At 46.5% G+C, this 25,422-nt stretch overlaps 1 protein-coding gene across 12 annotated transcripts in view; it reads left to right on the top strand.

Moving 5' to 3' along the window:
* MROH7 (maestro heat like repeat family member 7) overlaps positions 1-25,422 on the top strand; it is a 72,522-nt gene that overhangs the window by 14,674 nt on the left and 32,426 nt on the right. For all 12 annotated transcript variants that reach the window (XM_054534338.1, XM_054534311.1, XM_054534292.1 and 9 more), the window contains exons 4-10: positions 12,741-12,814; positions 16,274-16,357; positions 17,901-17,980; positions 18,204-18,333; positions 20,502-20,597; positions 21,111-21,215; positions 21,426-21,561. In XM_054534338.1, coding sequence (XP_054390313.1) covers positions 12,741-12,814; positions 16,274-16,357; positions 17,901-17,980; positions 18,204-18,333; positions 20,502-20,597; positions 21,111-21,215; positions 21,426-21,561 — 705 coding nt within the window. The remainder of the gene's footprint in view (positions 1-12,740; positions 12,815-16,273; positions 16,358-17,900; positions 17,981-18,203; positions 18,334-20,501; positions 20,598-21,110; positions 21,216-21,425; positions 21,562-25,422) is intronic.

Here is a 25,422-nt window from a genome sequence, read left to right as displayed (position 1 = left end):
AATTTTTTGTATTTTTAGTAGAGACGGGGATTCACCATGTTGGCCAGGATGGTCTCAAACTCCTGACCTTGTGATCTGCCCACCTTGGCCTCCCAAAGTGCTGGGATTACAGGCATGAACCATCGCGCCCAGCCTATAGAATCTTATTTTCTAATAAAATTTCTACTTGTTATTGATGGTGCTGATGATCTAGAGGAACTTTGTTTTTGCAAGTTTTTCTTTTTTTGAAAAAAAAAACAACTTTGTGGAGATATAACTGTAAATACAATTTGCTCTTTTAAAGTATGTAATTTAATGGCTTTTTATATACACAGAATTGTGCAACTATTACCACAATCAATTTTAGAACATTTTTGTCATCCCTAAAAGAAATGCTGCACCCCTTAGACATCACCCTTAACCCATGCCAGCTTTCAACCCAGCCTTGGGCAATCACTAATCTACTTTGTGTCTCTATAGTTCACCTATTTTGGACATTTTATATAAATAGAATCATGTAATATGTCATCCTTTGTGACTGGCTTCTTTCACTTAGCAGAATGTATTCAAAGTTCATCCCCTTTGTAGCATGTATCAGTACTTCATTCCTTGTTATGGCTAAATAATATTCCATATATGGACACATCACATTTTGTTTATGTCAGTTGATTACCATTTGGGTTGTTTCTATCTTTTGGCTATTTTATTATATTTTATTTTACTTTTTTTTGAGACGGAGTCTTGCTCTGTAACCCAGGCTGGAGTGCAGTGGTGCCATCTCGGCTCACTGCAAGCTCCGCCTCCCGGGTTCACACCATTCTCCTGCCTCAGCCTCCTTAGTAGCTGGGACTACAGGTGCCCACCACCACACCTGGCTAATTTTTTGTATTTTTAGTACAGACGGAGTTTCACCATGTTAGCCAGGGTGGTCTTGATCTTCTTACCTCATGATCTGCACGCCTTGACCTCCCAAAGTGCTGGGATTACAGGTGTGAGCCACCACGCCTGGCCTTGGCGATTTTATTTTTGTTTTGTATTTTTATTTTTTATTTTTTTGAAACAGGGTCTCAATCTGTCACCCAGGCTGGAGTGAAGTGGCATGATCTTGGCTCACTGCAACCTCCACCTTCCAGGCTCAAGCAATCCTCCCACCACAGCCTCCCAAGTGGCTAAGACCACAGGCATGCACCACCACACCTGGCTAACTTTTGTATATTTTGTAGAGGCAGGGACTCACTATGTTGACCAGGCTGGTCTTGAACTCCTGGGATCAAGCAATCCTCCCTCCTCAGCTTCCCAAAGTGCTGGCATTACAGGCATGAGCCACCATGCCCGGCCAATTTACTAATATTTTTTCTTCTATTCTGTTGGTCGCCTTTTCATTTTCTTGATGGTGTCCTTTGAAACACAAAAGTTTTAAATTTTGGCATTCTCCAATTTGTCTAATTTTTCTTTTATTGTTTGTGCTTTTGGTGTCATATTTAAATAAACCATTGCCTAGTCTAAGGTCATTAAGATTTATGCCATGTTTTCTTCTAAGAGTTTAATAATGTTAGCTCTTACTTTTAGGTCTTTGGTACAATTTGTGTTAATTTTTGTTTATGGTGTGAGGTGGGGGTTCAGCTTCATTATTTTGCATGTGGATGTTCAGTTATTATTGTCATATAACTCACCAGCCATATAATTCACCCATTTAAAATGTGTCAGCCAGGTGTGGTGGCTCATGCCTGTAATCCTAGCACTTTGGGAGGCTGAGGTGGGTGGATCACTTGAGGTCAGGGGTTCAAGACCAGCTTGGCCAACATGGTGAAACCCTGTCTCTACTAAAAATACAAAAAAGTAGCTGCGGTTGGGCGCGGTGGCTCATGCCTGTAATCTCAATACTTTGAGAGGCTGAGGCAAGCAGATCACGAGGTCAGGAGTTCGAGACCAGCCTGACCAACATGGTGAAACCCTGTCTCTACTAAAAATACAAAAATTAGCCAGGCATGGTGGCACACACCTGTAATTCCAGCTACTCAGGAGGCTGAGGCAGGAGAATTGCTTGAACCTGGGAGGTGGAGGTTGCAATGAGCCGAGATTACACCACTGCACTCCAGTCTGGGCAATGGAGTGAGACTCCATCTCAAAAAAAAAAAAAAAAAAAAAAAAAATTAGCTGGGTATGGTGTCACATGCCTAATCCCAACTATTTGGGAATGGCTTGAAACCGGGAGGCGGAGGTTGCAGTGAGCCAAGATCACACCACTGCACTCCAGCCTGGATGATGGAGTGAGACTCTGTCTCAAAAAATAAATTAAATAAATAAATAAATAAAATAAAAAATAAAAAATAAAATAAAATGTGTCATTTGCGGAGTGCAGTGGCTCATGCCTATAATCCCAGCACTTTGGGAGGCTGAGGCAGGAGGATTTCTTGAGCCCAGGAGTTCAAGACCAGCCTGGGCAACATAGGAATACCGTCTCTACAAAAAACAAAAATAAATTAGCCAGACATGGTGGTGTGTGCCGATGGTCCCAGCTACTCAGGAGACTGAGATGGGAGGATTGCTTGAGCCCAGAGAGTGGAGGCTACAGTGAGCTGTGATCGTGCCACTGTACTTCAGGTTGGGCGACAGAGTGAGACCTTGTCTTTAAAAAAAAAAAAAAAGTGTGATTCAATGGTTTGCGTTATATTCCATTTTTTAGTGCCTCTGTTTTTGGTGCCATATCCAAGAAATTGTTGCCAAATCCAGTGTCATGAAGATTTTTCCCTGTGTTTTATAGTTTTAGCTCTTGTTCGTTTTTTTTTTTTTTTGAGACGGAGTCCTGCTCTGTCGCCCAGGCTGGAGTGCAGTGGCGAGATCTTGGCTCACTGCAAGCTCCGCCTCCCAGGTTCACGCCATTCTCCTGCCTCAGCCTCCTGAGTATCTGGGACTACAGGTGCCTGCCACCATGCCCGGCTAATTTTTTGTATTTTTAGTAGAGATGGGGTTTCACCATGTTAGCCAGGATGGTCTTGATCTCCTGACCTCGTGATCCGCCCGCCTCGGCCTCCCAAAGTGCTGGGATTACAGGCATGAGCCACCGCACCTGGCCTAGTTTTAGCTCTTAAGTTAAATTCTTTGAGTTAAATTTTGTATATATATATATATATATATATAAGGTAAGAGTCCAAATTTATTCTTGTTTTTTATTTACTTTATTTTTTTGAGACAGAGTCTCGTTCTGTTGCCCAGGCTGGAGTGCAATGGTCTCGGCTCACTGCAACCTCCACCTCCTAGGTTCAAGCAATTCTCCTACCTCAATCTCCTGAGTAGCTGGGACTACAGGCGCCCACCACCACACCCACCTAATTTTTGTATTTTTAGTAGAGACGGAATTTCCCCGTGTTGGCCAGGCTGGTCTCAAACTCCTGACCTCATGATCTGCCCACCTTGGCCTCCCAAAGTGCTGGGATTACAGGCCTGAGCCACAGCGCCTGGCCCATTTATTTATTTATTTATTTATTGAGATGGAGTCTTGATCTGTCATCCAGGCTGGAGTGCAATGGCACGATCTTGGCTCACTGCGACCTCTGCTTCCCATGTTCAAGCCATTCTCCTGCCTCAGCCTCCCAAGTAGCTGGGATTACAGGCATGCATCATCATGCCTGGCTAATTTTTATAGTTTTAGTGGAGACGGGGTTTCACCATGTTGGCCAGGCTGGTTTTGAATTCCTGACCTCAAGTGATCTGCCTGCCTCAGCCTCCCAAAGTGCTAGGATTACAGGCATGAGCCACCATACCCGTCCCAGTGTATTCTTTTTTAATTGAAAAGTTTTTTTTTTTTTTTCAGCTGAGTGTGGTGGCTCACGCCTGTAATCCCAGCACTTTGGGAGGCTGTGGTGGGCAGATCACCTGAGGTCAGGAGTTCCAGATCTGCCTGGCCAACATGGCAAATCCCCCTCTCTACTAAAAATACAAAATCTGCCGGTGTGGTGGCACACTCCTGTAATCTCAGCTGCTTGGGAGGCTGAGGCAGGAGAATCACCTGAACCCTGGAGATGGAGGTTTCAGTGAGCTGAGATTGAGCCACTGCACTCCAGCCAGGGAGACAGAGCAAGACTCCATCTCAAAAAAAAAAAAAAAAAAAAAAAAGCTTTTTTTTCAGGCTGGGTGCGGTGGCTCACGTCTGTAATCCCAGCACTTTGGGAAGCCGAGGTGGGTGGATCACCTGAGGTCAGGAGTTCGAGACCAGCCTGGCCAATATGGTGAAACCCTGTCTCTACTAAAAATACAAAAATTAGCTGATGTGATGGCCGGGGCCTGTAATCCCAGCTACTTGGGAGGCTCCCGCTTGAACCCGGGAGGCAGAGGTTGCAGTAAGCCAAGATCGTGCCACTGCATTCCAGCCTGGGCGACAGAGCGGGACTCTGTCTCAAAAATAAATAAATAAATAAATAAATAAAATAAAAATAAAAAGGTTTATTTTTTTCCAATTTTTTAATTGTGGTAAAATATACATAACAAAATTTACCATCTAGGTCAGCACAATGACTCATGCCTGTAATACCAGTGCTTTGAGAAGCCAAGGCAGGAAGATCACTTGAAGTCAGGAGTTTGGGACCAGCTTGAGCAACATAGCAAGACTCTGTCTGTATAAAAAACAAAAAAATTCTCACCATCTTTTTTTTTTTTTTTTTTAAGACATGATCTCACTCTGTCCCCAGGCTGGAGTACAGTGTCATGATCTTGCCTCACTGCAACCTCCACCTCCAGTGCTCAAGTGATCCTCCTGCCTCAGCCTCCCAAGTAGCTGGGATTACAAGCACGTGCCACCATACTCAGCTAATTTTTTTTATATTTTTAGTAGAGACAGGATTTCACCATGTTACCCAGGCTGGTCTTGAACTTCTGGGCTCAAGTGATCCACTGCCTCAGCCTCCCAAATTGCTGAGATTACAAGCATGAGCCACCATGTCCAGCCAAACCTTACCATCTTAAACATTTTAAAATTATTATTATTATTTTTTAGGGTCAGGGTCTCACTCTGTCACCCAGGCTGGAGTGCAGTGGAGTGAAGATAGCTCACTGCAGTCTCAAACTGCTTGGATCAAGTGATTCTTTCACCTCAGCCTCCCAAATAGCTACGACTGTAGGCACACACCACTACATCTAGCTAATTTTAATATTTTGTAGAGAAGAGTCCTTGCTATGTTGCCCAGGCTGGTCTTGAACTTCTGGCTCAAATGATCCTCCTGCCTTGGGATTTCAGGCATGATCCACCACACCTGGCCCTATCTTAAACTTATTTTTTTTTTTTTGAGATGGAGTCTCACCCTGTTGCCCATGTTGGAGTGCAGTGGTGCGATCCTAGCTCACTGCAACCTCTGCCTCCCAGGTTCAAACAATTCTCCTGCCTCAGCCTCAGTAACTGGGACTACAGGTGTGTGCCACCATGCCCGGCTTATTTTGGTAGTTTTAGTAGAGATGGGGTTTTACCTTGTTGGCCAGGCTAGTCTCAAACTCCTGACCTCAGGTGATCCACCTGCCTAGGTGTCCCAAAGTGCTGGGATTACAGGTGTGAGCCACCATGACTGGCCAGCCATTTTTAAGTGAACAGTTTAATACAGTGGTATTAAATATATTCATAATGTTGTGCAACTGTTGGCACCATTTCCTCTCCATAACTCTTCATCTTATGAACCTCAAACTCCATATACATTAAACAATAGCTTCCCATTTTCCAGTCCTCCAGCCCCTAGCCACTACCATTCTACTGTTCCTATGATTTTCACTACTCTAGGTATCTCATATAACAATTTCATTCTTTTGCATGTGGATATCCAGTTTTTCTTGCTCTATTTGTTGAAAAAACTGTCCTTTCCCCGGTGAATGTTCTTAGTATTCTTGTCAAAAATAGACTGACCAAAATGGGTACTCTATTTTGTTTCATTGGTCTATATGTCTGTCCTTATGCCAGTATTGTGCTGTTTTGATTATTATAGCTTTGTGGTATGTTTTGAAATCAGGAAGTATGAGTCCTCCAGCTTTGTTCTTCTTTCAAGATTGTTTTGGCTATCAGGTCCACTCTTTGCTTTTTTAATAGGAGCATTTTGTCCATTTGCATGTTTAAAACAATGTATTTTCAAATTATAGTAGCCTTTTAAAAACTTTTTTGGGGTATAAGATGGATCAGTAAAATATGTAAAGTGTGCTAGTCATCCAAGTGTACAGCTTAATGAAAATTTATAGAAGTATACACTGTGGTAGCTACCACTCAGATCAAGTCCCAGAAGCCCAGAAACTTCCCTTGTGTCCCTTTCCAATCAGTATCCCTTCTTCTGGGGCAAGATTTCTCAACTTTGGCACTATTGATATTTTGTGTTGGGAAATTCTTTGGTGTGCGTGTGTCTTATGTTGGTGGTGGGGATGGGGGTGCTGTTTTATGCATTATGAGATGCACCCATCCCTGGACTCTACTTAGTAGATGCTAGTAGCAACCTCCCATTGCCACCCTCAAGTTGTAAAAGCCAAAATGGTTTCCAGACATTGCTGAATGTTCCATGGGGGTTGGGGGGACAACTGCTCTTGGTTGATAATCACTGCCCTGGAGGTGACAATTCTGATTTGCATCACCATAGACTAGTTTTGCTTATTCTTGAACTTATTGCCAATAGAATAATACTGTATTTACTGTGTGTGGTTTTTGTTTTGTCTTGTTTTGTTTTGTTTTGTTTTGTTTTTAGACGGAGTTTCGCTCTTGTTGCCCAGGCTGGAGTGTAATGGTACAATCTCGGCTCACTGCAACCTCTGCCTCCCAGGTTCAAGTGATTCTCCTGCCTCAGCCTCCTGAGTAGCTGGGATTACAGGCATGCACCACCATGCTTAGCTAATTTTTTGTATTTTAATATTTATTTATTTATTTAGTTTTTGAGATGGAGTCTCACTCTGTTGCCCAGGCTGGAGTGCAATGGCACAATCTCGGCTCACTGCAACCTCCACCTTCGGGGTTCAAGCAATTCTCCTGCCTCAGCCTCCTGAGTAGCTGGGATTACAGGTGTCTGCCACCACTTCTGGCTAATTTTGGTTTTTTTTTTTTTTTTTTTTTTTGAGATGAGAATTTCTCTCTTGTTGCCCAGGCTGGAGTGCAATGGCATGATCTCGGCTTACCACAACCTCTGCCTCGTGTTCAAGCAATTCTCCTGACTTAGCCTCCTGAGTAGCTGGAATTACAGGCGTTAGCCACCATGCCTGGCTAATTTTGTATTTTTAGTAGAGACAAGGTTTCTGCATGTTGGTCAGGCTGGTCTTGAACTCCCAGCCTCAGGTGATCCACCTGCCTTGGCCTCCCAAAGTGCCAGGATTACAAGCGTGAGCCACTGCGCCCGGCTGTATTTACTGTTTTGACTCTGGCTTTTTAGTGCAACATTATGTCTGTTGGATTCATCCATATTGTGTATTTCAATAGTAGATTGTTTTTTGGTGTTCTGTAGTATCCCATTGTATGGATATACCACAGTTTGTTTATTCATTCTGCTGCTGATGGACATTAGAATTGTTCCTATTTTTTGGATGTTATTAATAAAGTAGCTGTGAACGTTGTTAACCATGACTTTTGGTGCAGAGATATACTTATTTATGTCAGAGTAGAATTTCTGGGTCATAGTGCAGGCGTATTTATAGCTTTAAGAGATATTGCCAAACAGTTTTTCAAAGTGGTAATCTTAGTCTGTTTGTGCTGCCATAACAAAATGCCTGATACTGAGTAATTTATAAACAACAGGAATTTATTTTCTCACAGTTCTAGAGACTGGAAGTCCAAGATCAAGGCAGCAGCATTTGGTGTCTGGAGAGGGCCCACTTGCTATATCCCCACATGGTGGTAGGTGGAAGGACAAAAAGGGGCTGAACTCTGTATGAAGCCTCTTTTATAAAGGCCTTAATCCCATTCTAGATGGTGGAGCCCTCATAATTTGACCACCTCCTAAAGTCTCTGCCTCTTAATACTATTGTATTGGAGATTAAGTTCAACATGAATTTTGAAGGGGACACAAATATTCAGACCACAGCAATGACTGAATTAATTTACGCTTCCACAATGTGAGTTTCAATTGTTCCACATTCTCACCAAGGTTTGGTATTATCAGTTAAAAAAATTGTAGTCAGGCCGGGTGCAGTGGCTCACGCCTGTAATCCCAGCACTTTGGGAGGCTGAGGCAGGCAGATCACCTGAGGTCGGGAGTTCGAGAGCAGCCTGACCAACATGGAGAAACCCCATCTCTACTAAAAATACAAAAAATTAGCCAGGCATGGTGGCACATGCCTGTAATCCCAGCTACTCAGGAGGCTGAGGCAAGAGAATCGCTTGAACCCAGGAAGTGGAGGTTGCGGTGAGCCGAGATTGCACCATTGCACTCCAGCCTGGGCAACAAGAGCGAAACTCCAAAAAAAAAAAAAAAAAAAAGGGAGAGAAAAATAAAAAATTGTAGTCATTCTAGGGGGTTTCTGTCTAGTGATAGTTCCTTGTGGTTTTAATTTGCATATCTTGATAACTACTGATGTTAAGCATCTTTTTACATGATTATTGACAATTTGCATATCCTCTTTTGTGAAGTACCAGTTCAAACATTTTGTGTGTGTGTGTTTTTTTTTTTAAATTTCAGAAGGGAACGGCATGTACATTTTGCTTATTTAAAAAAATTGGGTTGTCTCTTTCTTATTGGTTTCTGGGAATTCTTTATGTAATCCAGATATGAGTTCTTTGTTAGATACATAAATTTTGACTCTTTTCTCCAAGTCTGGGGCTTGATGAAGCCTTTTATTTATTTTTAAATTAAATTAATTTTAAATTTTTTAAAGAGATGAGATCTCATTCTGTTACCCAGGCTGGAGTGCAGTGGCACAATCATAGCTCACTGCAGACTCAAACTCCTGGGCTCAAGTGATCCTCCTGCCTCAGCCTCCTGAGTAGCTGGGATTACAGTCATGCGCCACCATGCCTGGCTAATTTTGTATTTTTACAAACCCTGTAGAGACAGAGTTTCTCCATGTTGATCAGGCTGGTTTTGAACTTCTGACCTCAGGTGATTTGCTCACTTCAGCCTCCCAAAGTGCTGGTATTACAGGCATGAACCACCACGTCCGGCCCTGTTCACTTTTATTAACTGTGCTTAGAACAGTACTGGTCATATAGTAGGTACTTAAAAATATTATTTATTTATTTCTTTTGAGACAGAGTTTTGCTCTTGTTGCCCAGGCTGGAGTGCAGTGGAGCAATCTTGGCTCACTATAACCTCTGCCTCCTGGGTTCAAGTGATTTTCCTGCCTCAGCCTGTTGAGTAGCTGGGATTACAGGCGCCCGCCACCATTCTCAGCTAATTTTTGTATTTTTAGTAGAGACGGAGTTTCACCACATTGGCTAGGCTGGTCTCGAACTCCTGACCTCAGGTGACCCACCTGCCTTGGTCTCCCAAAGTGCTGGTATTACAGATGTGAGCCACCGCTCCCAGCCTTAAAAATATTTTTTAAATGATTTTGAAAAACCAACCTAGGGCTGGGCATGGTGGCTCACACCTGTAATGCATAGCACTTTGGGAGGCCAAGGCAGGAATATTGCTTGAACCCAGGAGTTCGCAACCAGCCTGGGCAACATAGTGAGACTCCCATCTCTACAAAAAATGTAAAAATTAGTCAAATGTGATGGCGTGGGCCTGTAGTGCCAACTAGTTGGGAGGCTGAGGTAGGAGGATCACTTGAGCCCAGGCGGGCGAGGCTGCAGTCAGCCATGATTGCACCACTGCACTCCAGCCTGGATGACAGAACAAGACCCTGTCTGCAAACAAAACAAAACAAAACTTAGAGAAAATTTGAGCTGGGTGTGGTGACTCATGCCTGTAATCCCAGCACTTTGGGAGGCTGAGGCGGGCAGGTCACTTGAAGCCAGCAGTTCAAGACCAGCCTGGCCAACATGGTGAAACCCTGTCTCTACTAAAAATACAAAAATTAACCGGGCATGGTGGCACACACCTGTAAACCCAGCTTCTCAGCAGGTTGAGGTGGGAGAACTGCTTGAACCCGGGAGGTGGAGGTTGAAGTGAGCCGAGACTGGCTCCACTGCACTCCAGCCTGAGTGACAGAGTGCGACTCCATCTCAAAGAAAAAAAAAAAAGTTGAAAACGTACTATAAATTTTTTTCTCTGAATCATTTCAGAATAAGTTTCCAAATGATGCCCCATCACCCCTGAATTTCAGAGTGTACTTCTTACAAAAAAGGATAAAATATAACTATCACAATCAAGTAATTAATACTGATATACAGCTATCATATAATCCTCAGGCCCTATTCAAAAGTCACCCATTTTCCCAGTAATGTTCCCTACAGCAAGAGGATCCAGTTCAGAACCACTCATTGTACGTTTTTTCTAGTCTGATCTGTCTCCTGCAGTCCTCAGCCTTTCTTTGACTTTCCTGTCCTTGATACATTTGAGGATGACAGGCAAGCTATTTTTGTAGGATGTGCCTCAGTTTCGATTTGTCTGATGCTTGCTCATGATTAGATTCAGGCCATGCATTTTTGGCAGGAATAGCACAGAAGTGACACTGGGTTTTTCTCATTGCATCCTGTCTGGTGCCTCATAATTTTGATTTGTTTGTTACTGATGCTGTTTGCTTTCGTCACTTGAGTAGGATGGTTGCTGCCAAGGTTTTCCAGTGTGAAGTCAATATTTACCCCTTTGTAGTAAATATCGTGTGGTCAGGTACTTTGAAACCATGTGAATATCCCATTCCTCATCAAACTTTCTATTTATTTATTTATTTATTTATTTATTTATTTGTATAGTATGGACTCAAGGTTTGTTAGTTTATTCAATGGGCTATAAACCGTTTTTTTCACAATTTATTGTGATACTCTACTTTTTCTCAATTTGATCAGTGGACTCCCCTTCAAGTAAACTTTTGTAGAGACCAGCCTGGCCAACATGGCGAGAGCCCCGAGCTCTTTTTTCTTTTTTTTTAGATGAAATATTGCTCTGTTGCCCCGGCTGGAATGCAATGGCGCAATCTTGGCTCACTGAAACCTCTGCTTTCTGGGTTCAAGCGATTCTCCTGCCTCAGCCTCCCTAGTAGCTGTGATTATAGGTGTGCATCACCATTGCCCAGCTAATTTTTGTATTTTTAGTAGAGATGGGGTTTCACCATGTTGTCCAGGCTGGTCTCAAACTCCTGACCTCAGATGATCCACCCGTTTGCCTCCCAAAGTGCTGGGATTACAGGCGTGAGCCACCGTGCCCGGCCCCCATCAGCTCTAAAAAAAAAACAAAAAAAAAACAGCACGCTTTTGTGTCCCTTTGACATTTGACATGTCTTTATCATTCAGGTGTCTCAGGTTCATCCTGGACTTTCCCTGCTTGAGTCCTGGAATCAACCTTTTCTCCAAGGAGCCTTGTTCCTTTTAGTGGGGAATGGTATTTAGAAGCTAAGATCTTGGTGTCGGCTGTGTTCACTACAATTGGGGTATCTCTACTTCTCCATCCTCCAGCGTCCTCTGGTGGTCGAGAATCTGAAGTTCCAGGTTTTCATAGGCCCCAGTGACCTTGTCCTCAGAAGGAGAAAGATCCTCTTTCCTTTGGTGTTCCCCTCAACTCCCTTAAATAAAGGACTCTATTGGTCCTGCCCAGTAAGTTTTCATCCCTGGACCAATCGCTGTGGCTGGAGGCATGGGACACTCTTAGGAGTGGAACTTGGATCCCAGGCCCACACCTATCTGAAGAGTGGGTCCTGGGTGTGTCTTGAAGAATCCAGCTTCACCTAGCTACATGGAATAGGGTGCACCCAGGAAAGATGAGGCTCTTTCACCAAAAGAAAGTGAAGAGATGGGGGAGCTGACAGAACAGCAGATGCCTCTCATAACAAGTAGGTGTTTAGCTATGAATTGTGATAACTGCTGAAAGAAGAGATTCGGACAATGCATGACAAGACCATAGTGGCCCTTGCAGAGCCCCAGGGTGGGGGTGGCCTTTCTCAGGACTGGCAGGCAAGCCTAGGCCTGAAGGACAGCCTTAGCGGGGCAAGGAGGTATGGCGAGCAGTGGCCCGGGTAGAGGGAACCACCGTGCAAAGGCCCTGAGGGGAAATGTGTCCAGTTCTGGAAGGAGGCTGGTGTGGCCAAAGCATAGTGAAGCAGGCAAGCGGTAGGAGATAAGGCTGCAGAGGAGGGCAGGGCACAGCCGACCAGGCAGGGCATTGAAGGCCTTGGCAAGGATGCTGGCTTTGTGCTTAATGAAATGCAGTGTCACTGAAGGGTTTTAGGGAGGGAGTGACATGAGCTGATGTACACTTGAAAGTTCAGTGTAGGCCGGGTGCTGTGCCTCACACCTGTAATCCCAGCACTTTGGGAGGCCAAGACGAGTGGATCACTGGAGGTCAGGAGTTCGAGACTAGCCTGGCCAATGTGGTGAAACCCTGTCTCTACTAAAAATACAAAAATTAGCCGGGCATGATGGTGGGTGCCTGTAATCCCAGCTACTTGGGAGGCTGAGGCAAGAGAATCACTTGAACCCGGAAGATGAAGGTTGCAGTGAGCCGAGATAGCGCCATTGCACTTGCACTCTAGCCTGGGCAATAAGAGCGAGACTCTGTCTCAAAAGAAAAAAAGAAAGAAAGAAAGAAAGAAAGCTCAGTGTGGCTGCTGGGGTGGGGTAAGGATTGGAGGAGCCTAGAGGGGGAGGAAAGAGATGGCGTGATGGCATCCTAGGTACATCACAGCTTTATCTACCTTCTCATTGAAATCGTGCCCTGCAGGAGCCTTTGATGAAATGACCTCATGCCTGGTGAAGGTGCCAGAGAAGACAGAAGGTGGCAACAACATGGCTCTGGTATGCCTCCTGCCCAACCCCTAGTTGACTGTCCTCAGATACTTCTGTCCTGCCTACCCTCTACCCCCCAGCCCAGCAGCCTCAGCATTCCCCGTGCCTCTGCCCAGCTCTCCTTTTCTCCATAACATTCATTGCCGTCTGATGTGCCATATGCTTTGTTTATTCATCTTCTTTCTTGTTCATCTCCCCCACAAGGACATATCCTCCATTACTTGGGCATTTTTGTCTGTTATTCACAGCTATAACTTCAGCATCTAGAACAGTGCCTGGCATAGATGCTCAATAAAATATTTTTAAACAATTGAATGAATTGTGAGAGGGGCTCTGAAAGGGGCAGAAAGTCTAGAAGTGGCCTTTTTTCAGGACAGTCAGGCCCAACCCAGGTCTGGGCCATGTGGCAGGCTCAGGAGGCCCAAGAAGACCAGTCCAGCAGGTGAGGCACACTTGCATCTGCAGGACTTGGAGAGGGCCAGTGGGGAAGACTAGACAAACCGGTGGATGTGAGTGCGACACAGGGAGTGTGGACAAGGCTGCTTGGTGGACAGAATGTGGAGGAGGTGGGGGATCCATCCAGGCCTGGACATGCAGGAGGCAGGCCCTGCCTCCAGGCTGCTTCAGGGCCAAGCTTCAGTCCCTGGGGCAGTGATGGAACTTTTCTTCTGCCAGGAAAGTTCTATAAAATGGGCACAACAAAGCTGAAGTGAGGCCCATGCCAGATGATATGCACAGCACCTACTATGGCGCCTGCAAAAAGAAGACTTTTTATTGATGTCATAGGGGCCAAGGGAAAATGTCCCCTTCATCCTCTGAAGGTTTGCTGAAAAAAATCAACTCACAAAGGCAGATTAATTGGAGAAAATGTACACACATTTATTAATGAGTACATGGAGAGAAGCACAAAGTGATTACCTGCCCCCAATGAGGGCTCAGAAGCTTATATACCATTTTGAGGTTACAGAAAAAATGGGGGCTTGGATCCTGGCAAAACAGGTTATAGGAGGCGGGAGAAAAGGAATTTTTTTTTTTTTTTTTTTTTTTTTTTTTTTTTTTTTTTTTTTGAGGCAGGGTCTCGCTCTGTCACTTGGGCTGGAGTGCAGTGGTGCGATCTTGGCTTGCTGCCACCTTAACTTCCCAGGCTTAAGTGATCCTCCCATCTCAGCCTCCTGAGTAGCTGGGATTATAGGCATGAGACTCTGTGCCCAGCCCTGGGCTATTTTTTTTTATTTTTTGCCTAGAGGTGAGGTCTCATTATGTTGCCCAGGCTGGTCTTGAACTCCTGAGCTCAAGCCATCCTCTTGCCTCAGCCTTCCAAAGTGCTGGGATTATAGCAGCGAACCACCACACCCAGCAAGAGAAGAGGAATTCTGTTGAGGAGCAATAAGGGATTAGTAGCAAGAATTAATGGATCAGGAACAGAGATTATCTGGTGAAAGGGTCTATTCAGATGTGGTTACATTCTTGGTCTTACAGGGAAGGGAAGGAACAACAGTTGATCTCCTTGGTAGATCTGGATCTTAGGCAGATCAAGGAACTTCAACTTCATCTTGTACTTTGGGAGAGATCAGAGAGACCTGGAAGCTTCTTCAATTCAGTATGTCCAAACACCATATTGTGGGGTATCAGGTTCTGAGCCCTAACACTATCATTCAACACATTTCACTGAGCCTCTACTATGTGCCAGGCACTGTTTCAGGCGCTAGGGATACAACAATGATGTGACTGACATTCTAGTATGGGGAGACAGACAGGCCTTCCCCCTAGTTCTTTGCATAGCTAGCTCTTTCTTGTCATTTAGGACTCGGCCCAGGTGTTAACTCCTCTGAGTGGTCTTCTCTGACCATTTGGATTAAATTAGCCATCCCTCTATCATCACTCTTACAGTTTAAATTACCTATTGCTATTTAACAAACCACCCCAGAATTTCGTCGTTTAAAAGTTCACTCTGGGATAGGGATGGTGGCTCACACCTGTAATCCCAGTACTTTGGGAGGCTGAGGTGGGACGATCACTTGAGGCCAGGAGTTTGAGACCAACCTGGGCAACATCGTGAGACCCAGTGTCTACAATTTTTTTTTTTTAAGTTGGAATTTTCGCTTTTGTTGCCCAGGCTGGAGTGCAATGGTGTGATCTCGGCTCACTGCAACTTTTGCCTCCCGGGTTCAGGCGATTCTCCTGTCTCAGCCTCCCAAGTAGCTGGGATTACAGGCACATGCCACCATGCCCGGCTAATTTTTGTGTTTTTAGTAGAGACAGGGTTTCATCATATTGGTCAGACTGGTCTTGAACTCCTGACCTCAGGTGATCTGCCCACCTTGGCCTCCCAAGTTGCTGGGATTACAGGCATGAGCCACTATGCCCAACTACAAAAATTTACAAAGTAAAAAAAAAAAAAAATCAGTTGGGCATGGTGGCCCAGTAGTCCTATGTAGTCCATGTAGTCCTAGCTACTCAGAAGGCTGAGACTGAAGGATTGCTTGAGCCCAGGAATTCGAGATTATAGTGAGCTGTGCCTGCATCACTGCATTCCAGCCTGGGTGCTGGGGGCATTAGAATTGGAAAGGCCCAATTTCTCATAATTCTGAAGTTTGACTGGGCTTAGCTGGGTGGTTCTTCTGCTCCACAGTATAGACTGAGATCATTCAGTGGGACTGGAATATTCAAGATGACCCTCTCATTTTCCAGGGCCTCTCTTCACATGGTCTGTAATCATTGTCTTCTAGCCTGGGCTTCCTTGCAGCACAGTGGCTGGGTTCCAGAGGGAAAAAGTGGAAGCTTCCAGTTTCCTTAAGGACTAGTCCAGGAACTGGCCCAGCATCACTTCCACATTATTCTGCTGCTCAAAGCAAGTTGTAAAATGAGCCAAGATTCAAGAGGAATCTGTCCTTTGGATAGGAGGAGCAGAAAAGAACTTGCAGCCATTTTCAATGTGCCACACTCCTCATCAAATTAACTTGTCTTTTCTTCTTTACTATATGAAGTTAGTTTTCTTATTTCATGATCATTGTTTATTTTCCTTCTTCTCCCTTAAGATGATGAGAACGGAGAGATTAGTTGGATATTGGTTAATGTGTTCCCTCTCTCTGGTAGCAGAATGCCTCAATCTGACTTGTATGTACTGGGAGACCCATATGAAGTGTTACTAATGGTGCAATTTCAGGTGGAGGGATTGGGGTCCTTTCTGTCCCCTCCTTAGTTGACTGGAGAAGGGGGAGTGCTTTGCAGTCCCTCATATCTGGTCCTCTTCCAAATGCTGGCATTCAGGATTAACTCCTCCAACCCCTCAATATTCTCCAATCTTTACCCCACCCCAAGTTCCCCTTGTGGGGAACTCTCATTTCTCTTGCACCAATGCTGGCTTGCCTGTAGGTGTCGGGTGGTTAACAGTGCTGTATGGGCAACCCCTGAGGACTGGCTCAGTGGGGCTCTCACTCTGAGGTTTTGCCCTCTGCTGTCCCCTAGGTTGAGAATGTCACCACCCTTCAGAAGAGCCAGGATCTGCTGGAGGCAGAAGGAGAAAAGAAGACCATGATAAAGAAGATTATGGTGGGGGAGCCACAGGCGGGTCTGCAGCATTGGGGTGGGAGGGGGCAGAATTCCTGAGTCCACCCACTGATGAGACCTCAGGGGTGGGAGGTTGAGGTGGGAAGAGGATGGGATGAGGAGGCAGGACACTGGGAATTGAGTCTCAGCTCCACCTCGAACTGCCCTCCACCTACACAGAGGGAGCTCAGGCAAGTTCTGAGCCTCACTCTTCTCATCTCACAGATGGGTGTGATAATACCTGTGCCATTGGCTTGTTGGGAGGACACAACCCAATGCTTAGTCTACAGTAAAGCCTTGCACACCCAGAAGCAGTTCTTATTACTTAAAACATTCTTTTCCCAGCAATTCCTTCTGGTGGGCAACTTTAGAGAGTTTCCTCATCATTTTGATAAATACAGTCACTCCACCAGAATGGACTGGGCAGGAATAACCACTGAAGTTTCCAAAATTATATTTGGGTTTTTGTACTTTACAGAGACAACCAAAAAAGTCCTTGCCCTCCATACCTTCATTTAACTAACATTAATTGAGCATCTACTGTGTGTAGGTGCTAGATCAAAAATGAGAAGCAATTAGAAGGACATACTTTATTCTGAGACAGGGTCATGCTCTGTCGCCCAGGCTGGAGTGCAGTGGCGCCATCATGGCCCACGGCAGCATCAAACTCCTGGGCTCACGGGATCCTCCCGCCTTAGCCTCTCGAGATTTGGGACCACAGGTGTGTGCCACCACACCCAACTAATTTTGTATCTTAAAGAAATGGACATTTGGCCAGGTGTGGTGGCTCACGTCTGTAATCCCAGCATTTTGGGAGGCCAAGGCAGGTGGATCCCTTGAGGTCAGGAGTTTGAGACAAGCCTGACCAAAATGGTGAAACCCTATCTCTACTAAAAATATAAAAAAAGCTTAGCCGGACATGGTGGCACGTGTCTGTGGTCCCAGCTACTCAGAAGGCCGAGGCAGGATAATCGCTTGAGCTAGGGAGGCAGAGGTTGCAGTGAGCCGAGATTGTGCCATTACACTCCAACCTGGGTAACAGAGCAAGACTTCGTGTCAAAAAAAAAAAAAAGAGTTCAAGATGAACATGGCCAACATCATAAGGTCTCATCTTAAAAAGAAGGAAAAAAAAAAACAAAAAAGCATTTTAAAGGAATGCAACTGGGCAGTTTTCAAGGGCCACACATAGTGGTTTTTGCTTTGGACCAGTTCCATGGTTTGAATATGCCTCCTGGAGGCTGGGTATGGTGGCTCATGTCTTTAATCCCAGCATTTTGGGAGGCCAAGGCAGGAGGATGGCTTGAGCTCAGGAGTTTGAGACCAGCCTGGCCAACATAGCAAGACTCTGTCTCTACAAAAAATAAAAATACTTAGCCAAGTGTGGTGGCATGAGCCTGTAGTCCCAGTTACTTGGGAAGCTGAGGCGGGAGGAGCACTTGAGGGGATGCTGGCTGCTGTGACCCGCTCCTTGCGAGGGGGGCAGCCTTGGCCCTGGTGGCCTGCAGTAGCCCTGTCCTCATCGGCCTTTCTGTGGCCCCCTGTCCAGAGGCAGATCCAGGAGGAGCCACTGGATTCTCTCTCAAGCTCCGTCCGCAAGCAGGCCATGGAGATGCTGACCCAGCTGAGGTGTCCATGGCCCTCTCCCTGTTCCCACAGCCCCTCTCCTCTCTTCCTCCACTTCTGTCTCCCTCCATCTCTTCACTGTACCCTCCCCCAACCCGCCCCCACCCCTCCGCCAGTGCCTTTTCCCCTCCCCTTGCCCAGTCCCTGTGCTCCTCAGCTCAGCCCCCGTCTATAGCCATAGGGCCGCTCTCTCACTCCATTTCTTTGCTTTCTGCCTCTTCTCCAGCCACACCCAGCCCACCCTGGGCATGCGGGAGAGGTCGGAGCTGGTGAACATGTGTGTGCAGAGCGTGTTCTCCCTGCCCTCCGTGCAGGCGATGCAGGAGAAGGACGAGGCCAAGGCTGAGACCATCCAGGTGAGGCCGGGCCTTCCCAGCAGGGCCTCAGGGCTGGCCCATGTTCTGGGAGGAGATATGGAGCTGCATCCTCCAGCTCATTGGTCTGTGGCCTTGGGCAATTCAACTCACTTCTGTTGGTCTGAGTAGGTACTTGATAAATGGTGAATGGATGAATCATTCAAATAAAGACACCCAGCTGGGCGCGGTGGCTCACACCTGTAATCCCAGCACTTTGGGAGGCCGAGCCGGGTGGATCACGAGGTCAGGAGACTGAGACCATCCTGGCTAACACGGTGAATCCCCGTCTCTACTGAAAATACAAAAAAAAAAAAAAAAAAAAAAAAAAATTAGCTGGGCGTGGGGGCAGGCGCCTGTAGGCCCAGCAACTCATGAGGCTGAGGCATGAGAATGGCTGGAACCCGGGAGGTGGAGCTTGCAGTGAGCCGAGATTGCGCCACTGCACTCCAGCCTGGGCGACAGAGCGAGACTCCGTCTCAAAACAAAATGAAACAAAACACCCATCCTGTCCACTTCTGGGCCCTGCCCTATGGGAGGGATGTGGGCAGATGACGGCATGGCCAGGGGAAGCGGCCAGGATTGGGAGGGGCAGGGCTGAGGCTTAGGCTATAATGAAGACAGACTGGGGGAACTGGGGCTGAGGCCTGGAGAAGCAGAACCTCAGGGGGCTCATGCGAGCATCTTCAAACCTCTCCAGGCGTTCCTGGGAGGAGGGGTGGAAGTGACCCTCAGGGTAGGATGAGGGGGAGCGAGGGTCAGCAGGGAAGGTTAAGGCAAAGGGTTTTAGCCCAGGGTGCAGCACATTCACTCATCACTTCATTTAGCAAATAGTAACTCAGTACCTACTCCATGCTGAACTCAGCACAGGAGCCTTACAGCTGAGGTGAGTGTGGGGGAGATGGATGGTATCAAATAAATAAATACGAATAAGTGCAAAATTACACCAATCATAAATGCTGCAAGCCAGAAGTACTTGGTGCTATAAAGAGCCTGCAATGGTGGGGCAGAGGGGAGGGGAAGGCCTAGATGGGGGTCAGGGGTTGTGATTGTGAAGCTGAGAGGTTAAAGAAGAGCTAATTAGCTACAGAGGGTGGCAGAAGGAAGAGCATTCCTGGCAGAGGATGACAAAGTGGCAGCGTGACTGGAGCCCAGAGGGTGAGGTGAGAGATCTGGGAAGTGAGGCTGGAGAGCCAGGGTCCCGGAGGTGGTGCCCTTGGAGAAGACTGGGGTTGCGGGGGTGACTGAAAAAAGGAGGCAGCCCTCTTGTAGTACCAGATTTAGCCAGCAGAGGACAGTGCTGCATAGTAATCTGCAGAGATGGGTAGGAAGGAGGAGGCAGGTGGTGAGCCAGGCTTTCTTGGTGGTTGTGGTATAACCCCGAGGACCACTGGCTTCAGGGTGTGTGCAGACTCAGGAAGTCTGGACAATAACAACCTAGGAGGCACACTTAGGGACCTGGCAGGATGAGGGAAGGCAAAAAAGAGAGGGTCTTCTCAGAGTAACTCAAACCCACTGCCCAGCCTTGTGTACATGTAATGCTGGTAACCATAAGACAATTCTGGGATGGTGTGGCTAAGGGATGAGAAATCTAGGCAGGAGAGAGATGGCTTCCTTAAGGGGCAACTTGGAAAACGTATTTGGGCCTAGGAGAAGCAATTCAAAAAAGAATCAGAGCATTTCCCCGGAGATGATGAAAGTAAGATTGGCTCTTTCATTGATCCAGCTCTTGTGGTTCCAGAGCATTTTCCCATCCATCCTCTCATTTGCTCCTCATGACTTGAAACTTCTTGTTCTGTGATCTTGGACAAGTGTCCCTGTCCCTTCATTTGTAAAATGAGAAAAACAATTTGTGGACAAGGTGGCAAATCACCAGGTAGCCACCTGGTCCATGGTAGACTCTCAGTATATGCTGGATCTCTGCTTCCTCCCCTCTTTAAGGTAGAAAGTGCAGAGATAAAAATTAGCAATTTGTTGATAAGGAAACTGTAACCCATGAGGGGAAGTAATTTGCCCAACATTACACATCAAGTTAGTCTCAGAGGTGGGACCAGAAAGCAGCTCTCCTGGGTCTTAATTCCTCCTCTTCCCCTGACCTACACCAGGGGTTGCCTGGAGCTGATGTCCACTCCAGAGGTGGCTTAGTGGCTTGGTCCTCCTCCCATCCACAGACTCTTTACCATCAGACCCTGGAGGCCCTGCAGACACTGCTCAAAGCCCTCTTTATCGAGGACCCCACTCTTGCTGGGCTGAAGAGCATCTTGGAGGTACGGAGATGGGAGGGGCAAGAAGGGAGGGGAGGAAGGGTGGAGGGAAGAGAGAAATTGGCGCAGGAGCAGTGGAGGCCAGACCTAGGAGTGATTTGGCTTCAGGATGTCATCTTGTGTGAGTGTTCTGCCTCCCTGTCTGTCTCACAGGCCCTGTCCCAGACTCCTGCCTCTCCCCACTCTCTCCCCATCCCCCTACTCTCTAAATGGCTGCCCATGGTTATAGCTGCCACCATCTCTGTGCTCTTCCCATGCTTGTCCCTGCATCTCTCTTCTGTCTTCATAACTCTTCACTTTTCATCTCTCTCCTCATTGACTTCCTTCTTCCCTATAGTCTGTCAGTCCTATTCTGAACTCCATCTCTGCCTAAACCCCAAGAAGAGGAGGAGGGCTGTGGTGACCTTTATGCCCTCTCTGGAAGCTTCCTGCTGATGGGTGAAGGCTGGCCTGTCCACCCAGCAGCGGGGGCTGGCATCTAACCTGTAGTTCTGAGTCTTGCTTTTGATCCCACAGGCCCTGGGGCCTTGGATGAACTCTGGGAAGGCCCATGAGCGAGCACGGGCTGTGAACAGCAATGTCTCTGTGTTGAACCACATGCTTCTAACTCTGCCTTTCTTTGTGAGTGGCCCCTGGGAGGGGTGGACAGTCTTAGGGAAAATCTTCCCACTTCTGAAGGAGCCTGTGCCTCTGTTCAGGGATTCCCAGGTGGCTCTTGCCATCTTCAGAGGGCTGTGTTATCTGGGCCAGACTATCCACCTGTGTTCACCATTTAATGTATAGCATTATTGAACCTATAGCACTCAATCCCTAAGATTGCAATACAAACAGATGCCCTTGGGGTTCCCGGCGCTGGGGCTTCTGCTGGGGAGACTCATCCTTCGCATTGGGGATCCTGATGAGGAGATTGGCTGTGAGGCTCTGGACGGCATCATCATCCTCTACACTATCCTGGAGCTCCAAAAACGTAAGCTCTATTGGAGTGCTTCTGAAGGAAGTCTTCTGAGTTGTTGCTCAGTCTGGATTCAATAAAGAATCAGCTGGAGCCTTGGCATTAAGGCACTGGTGGGAGATGGGGGAAACCAGCACAGGGCCAGATGGGAACTGTGGAAACTGGTGTGAAGCCCAAGACCCCAGAGAACCAGGGGACAAAGGCTACAAACAAAACTATTTTGATTTAAGCAATCTGCTTTTTCTCATCCTTCCAAGCTTAGTTTGTGACTGTCATTTTCATATTCCCTTAATACTATGTATACCTAAGGATAATTCCCCTAATACCTTGTTTTCCTGTCTGTTTTCCCCACTAGAGACTATAATCCTATGAGGGAAGGACAGGGCTGTATCTTGGTCACCCCTGTATTCCCAAGAGCCACCTCTGGGCTTGGCACATGGTGGGTGCTCAGTGAATATCTATTGAATGAATGAACAAAGAACAGCTTCTGTCTTAGAATCCAGAGCAGCTAAAGCTTGTAGTTGGGAGAACTTTCCTTGATTCAGCTTCAGGGAGCACTTCGTGATGCGGTATGGGCTGACACAGGTATCCAGGAGGCATTGTACCTAGAGGTGCACAGTATCAGCTGTCACTTGCCTCCTTCCTTTCTCCATCGTCCTAGCTCTGCCCTAAACCAGGGGACCTTGGCATGTGGTTTAAACTCTCCTGGCTCTGGGGGTAGAATGACCTGTGCATAAGAGCTGGTTCTATCCCTGCTTAGTGGTGTGACCTCAGGCAAGCACTTTGTGTAGGCCTAGATTTCCTCATCTGTGAAAACGGTACACTCAGATATAATTCATAATTCATGCTTTTTTTTTTTTTGACAAAGTCTGGCTCTGTTGCCCAGCCTGGAGTGCAGTGGCACAATCTTGGCTCACTGCAGTCTCTGCCACCTGGGTTCAAATGATTCTCCTGCCTCAGCCTCCCCAGTAGCTGGGATTACAGGCACACATCACCACACCTAGCTAATTTTCATATTTTTAGTAGAGACAGGATTTCACCATGTTGGCCAGGCTGGTCTCAAACTCCTGACCTCAAGTGACCCGTCTGCCTCGGCCTCCTAAAGTGCTGGGATTATAGGCAGGAGCCACCACGCCTAGCCTAAATTCATGCTTTTTGAAAGATTGAGATATTTTGTAAGAGCATATGTAAAGGTACTAGCTCAGTGCCACACATTATAGGCACTTGTCATATAGTTCACTTTTTCCTATACCTTCAGGCTTTTGGGATTTATCTGGTATCCTCACTCTTCTTGATCTCTAGCATTTGGGACAAAGATTTGGTCCCTGGGAGATTTACCCTGTTGACCAGGAGCCACTCACATCTCTGGAGGATGGGTGAAGGTGGTATAAGCCATGTTCATAACCAGCTTTAGGGGTAGGAATAGGAGCCTCTGTGAGCCTATTCTGGCTCGGGAGGCTGCCTTTTTTTTTTTTTTTTTTTGAGACTGAGTCTTGCTCTGTTGCCCAGGCTAGAGTGCGGTGGCATGATCTCGGCTCACTGCAGCCTCAATCTTTCAGGCTCAAGCAATCCTCCCACCTCAGCCTCCTGAGTAACTGGGACTACGGGAGCACACTACCATGCCTGGCTAAATTTTTTTGTATTTTTGATAGAGATGGGGTTTTGCCATCTCTACCAAAAATACAAAAAAATACTGGGGTTTCAAGACCAGGCTGGTCTTGAACTTCTGGGCTCAAGTGATCCACTCGCCTCAACCTCCCAAAGTGCTGGGATTACAGGTGTGCACCACCGCACCCCGCTGAGGCAGCTCATTTAAAAAAGAAAGAAAGAAAGAAAAATGAGTAGGAATTATAGACCTAATTAGGGTTGCCAGATTTAGCAAATAAAAAATACAGGATACCCAGTAAAATTTGAATTTCAGGTAAACAATGGATAATTTTTAGTATATTTGAGATGTACTTTCACTAAAAATGATTTGTTTATCTGAAATTCAAATTTAACTGGTTATCCTGTATTTTATTTGGCAACCCTGGGTGAAACTTATACTCTTAAATTTTATTTATTTTTTTCTCTTTTTAGCAGGCAAGAACCATACTCTTAGATTTATTTATTTTTTGAGATAGAGTCTTGCTCTGTCATCCAGGCTGGAGTGCAGTGGCTCAATCATGGCTCATTGCAGCCTCAACCTCCCGGGCTCAGGTGATCCTCCCACCTCAGCCTCCAGAGTAGCTGGGACTACAGGCATGGGCCACCATGCCCAGCTTATTTATTTATTATTATTATTTTTTTTGAGATGGAGTCTAGCTCTGTTGCCCAGGCCGGAGTGCAGTGGCACGATCTCGGCTCACTGCAACCTCCATCTCCCAGGTTCAAGCGATTCTCCTGCCTCAGCCTCCTGAGTAGCTGGGACTACAGGTGGCTAATTTTTGTGTTTTTTAATAGAATCGGAGTTTTGCCATTTTGGCTAGGCTGGTCTCAAACTCCTGATCTCAAGTGATCTGCCTGCCTTGGCCTCCCAAAGTGCTGGGATTACAGGTATGAGCCACTGTGCCTGGCCCAGCTAATTTAATTTTTCTTTTCTTTTTTTTTTTTTTCCAGAGTCTTGCTTTGTCACCCAGGCTGGAGTGCAGTGGTGAGATCTCAGCTCACTGCAAACTCCACCTCCCAGGTTCAAGAGATTCTCCTGCCTCAGCCTCCTGAGTAGCTGGGATTACAGGCGTGCACTACCGTGCCTGGCTAATTTTTATATTTTTAATAGAGACGGGGTTTCACCATGTTGGTCAGGCTGGTCTTGAACTCCTGATTTCATGATCCGTCCCCCTCGGCCTCCCAAAGTGTTAGGATTACAGGCATGAGCCACTGTGCCCAGCCGCTAATTTATTTTTTGTAGAGACAGAGTTTCTCCATGTTTCCCAGGCTGATCTGGAACTCCTGGGCGCAAGTGAACCATCTGCCTCGGCCTCCAAAGTGCTGGGATTACAGGCTGGGTGCAGTGGCTCACGCCTGTAATTCCAGCACTTTGGGAGGCTGAGGCGGGTGGATCAGCTGAGGTCAGGAGTTCAAGACCAGCCTGGCCAACAAGGTGACACCCTGTCTCTACTAAAAATACAAAAATAAGCCAGGTGTGGTGGCGCACGCCTGTAGTCCCCACTACTTGAGAGGCTGAGGCAGGAGAATCACTTGAAACCGGGAGGCGGAGGTTGCAGTGAGCCAAGATCACACCACTGCACTCCAGCCTGGGCGACAGAGTGAGGCTGTGTCTCAAAACAAACAAAACAAAACAAAAAAACAAAACAAAAACAAACAAACAAAAAACCCGAAGTGCGGGGACTACAGGCGTGAGCCACTGCACACAGCCACTCTCAAGATTTAATCTCAATGAGTGAAGTGGCCTGTCCAGGCCCCCTGACTATAGGAAGCAGCACAGCTAGGATTTGAACCTCAGTTGGCCTGACTGCAGGTATCCAGCTCCTCTCCTTTACAAACAGCACACACACTTGGTCCATGTGATCACTCTGCCTTGGTGGCCCTTTCTTGTGCCCAAGTCCTGTATTCCTTGAGGAGATCCAGGTAGGACCCAAGATGGGCTGAAACAAGGGCTCAGGAAGTGCGCCTGAAATGTGCTCCCTTCAACTGAAAGTATGAAGCCACTATATGCCGGGTACTATTCTAGGATATGGGGACACAGGAGTGGGGAAAAGAGATTGAATAATCCTCCTTTGGTGAGAGTACCTTCTTGTTGTCAGGAGATAGATAGTGAACACTATAAAAAAGTAACACATATAGCAAGTCAGATGATGACAAAAACTAAAGAAAAGTAGATAAGGATTGGTACTACCAGGGGTAGGGAATTGCAGTTTAAAAGAGGTATTGCCA

Source organism: Pongo abelii, chromosome 1 (assembly GCF_028885655.2).
Source record: "Pongo abelii isolate AG06213 chromosome 1, NHGRI_mPonAbe1-v2.0_pri, whole genome shotgun sequence".
NCBI lineage: Eukaryota > Metazoa > Chordata > Mammalia > Primates > Hominidae > Pongo > Pongo abelii.
Note: the sequence above shows the minus strand (reverse complement) of the source record. Positions and strands in the feature narration are given on the sequence as shown.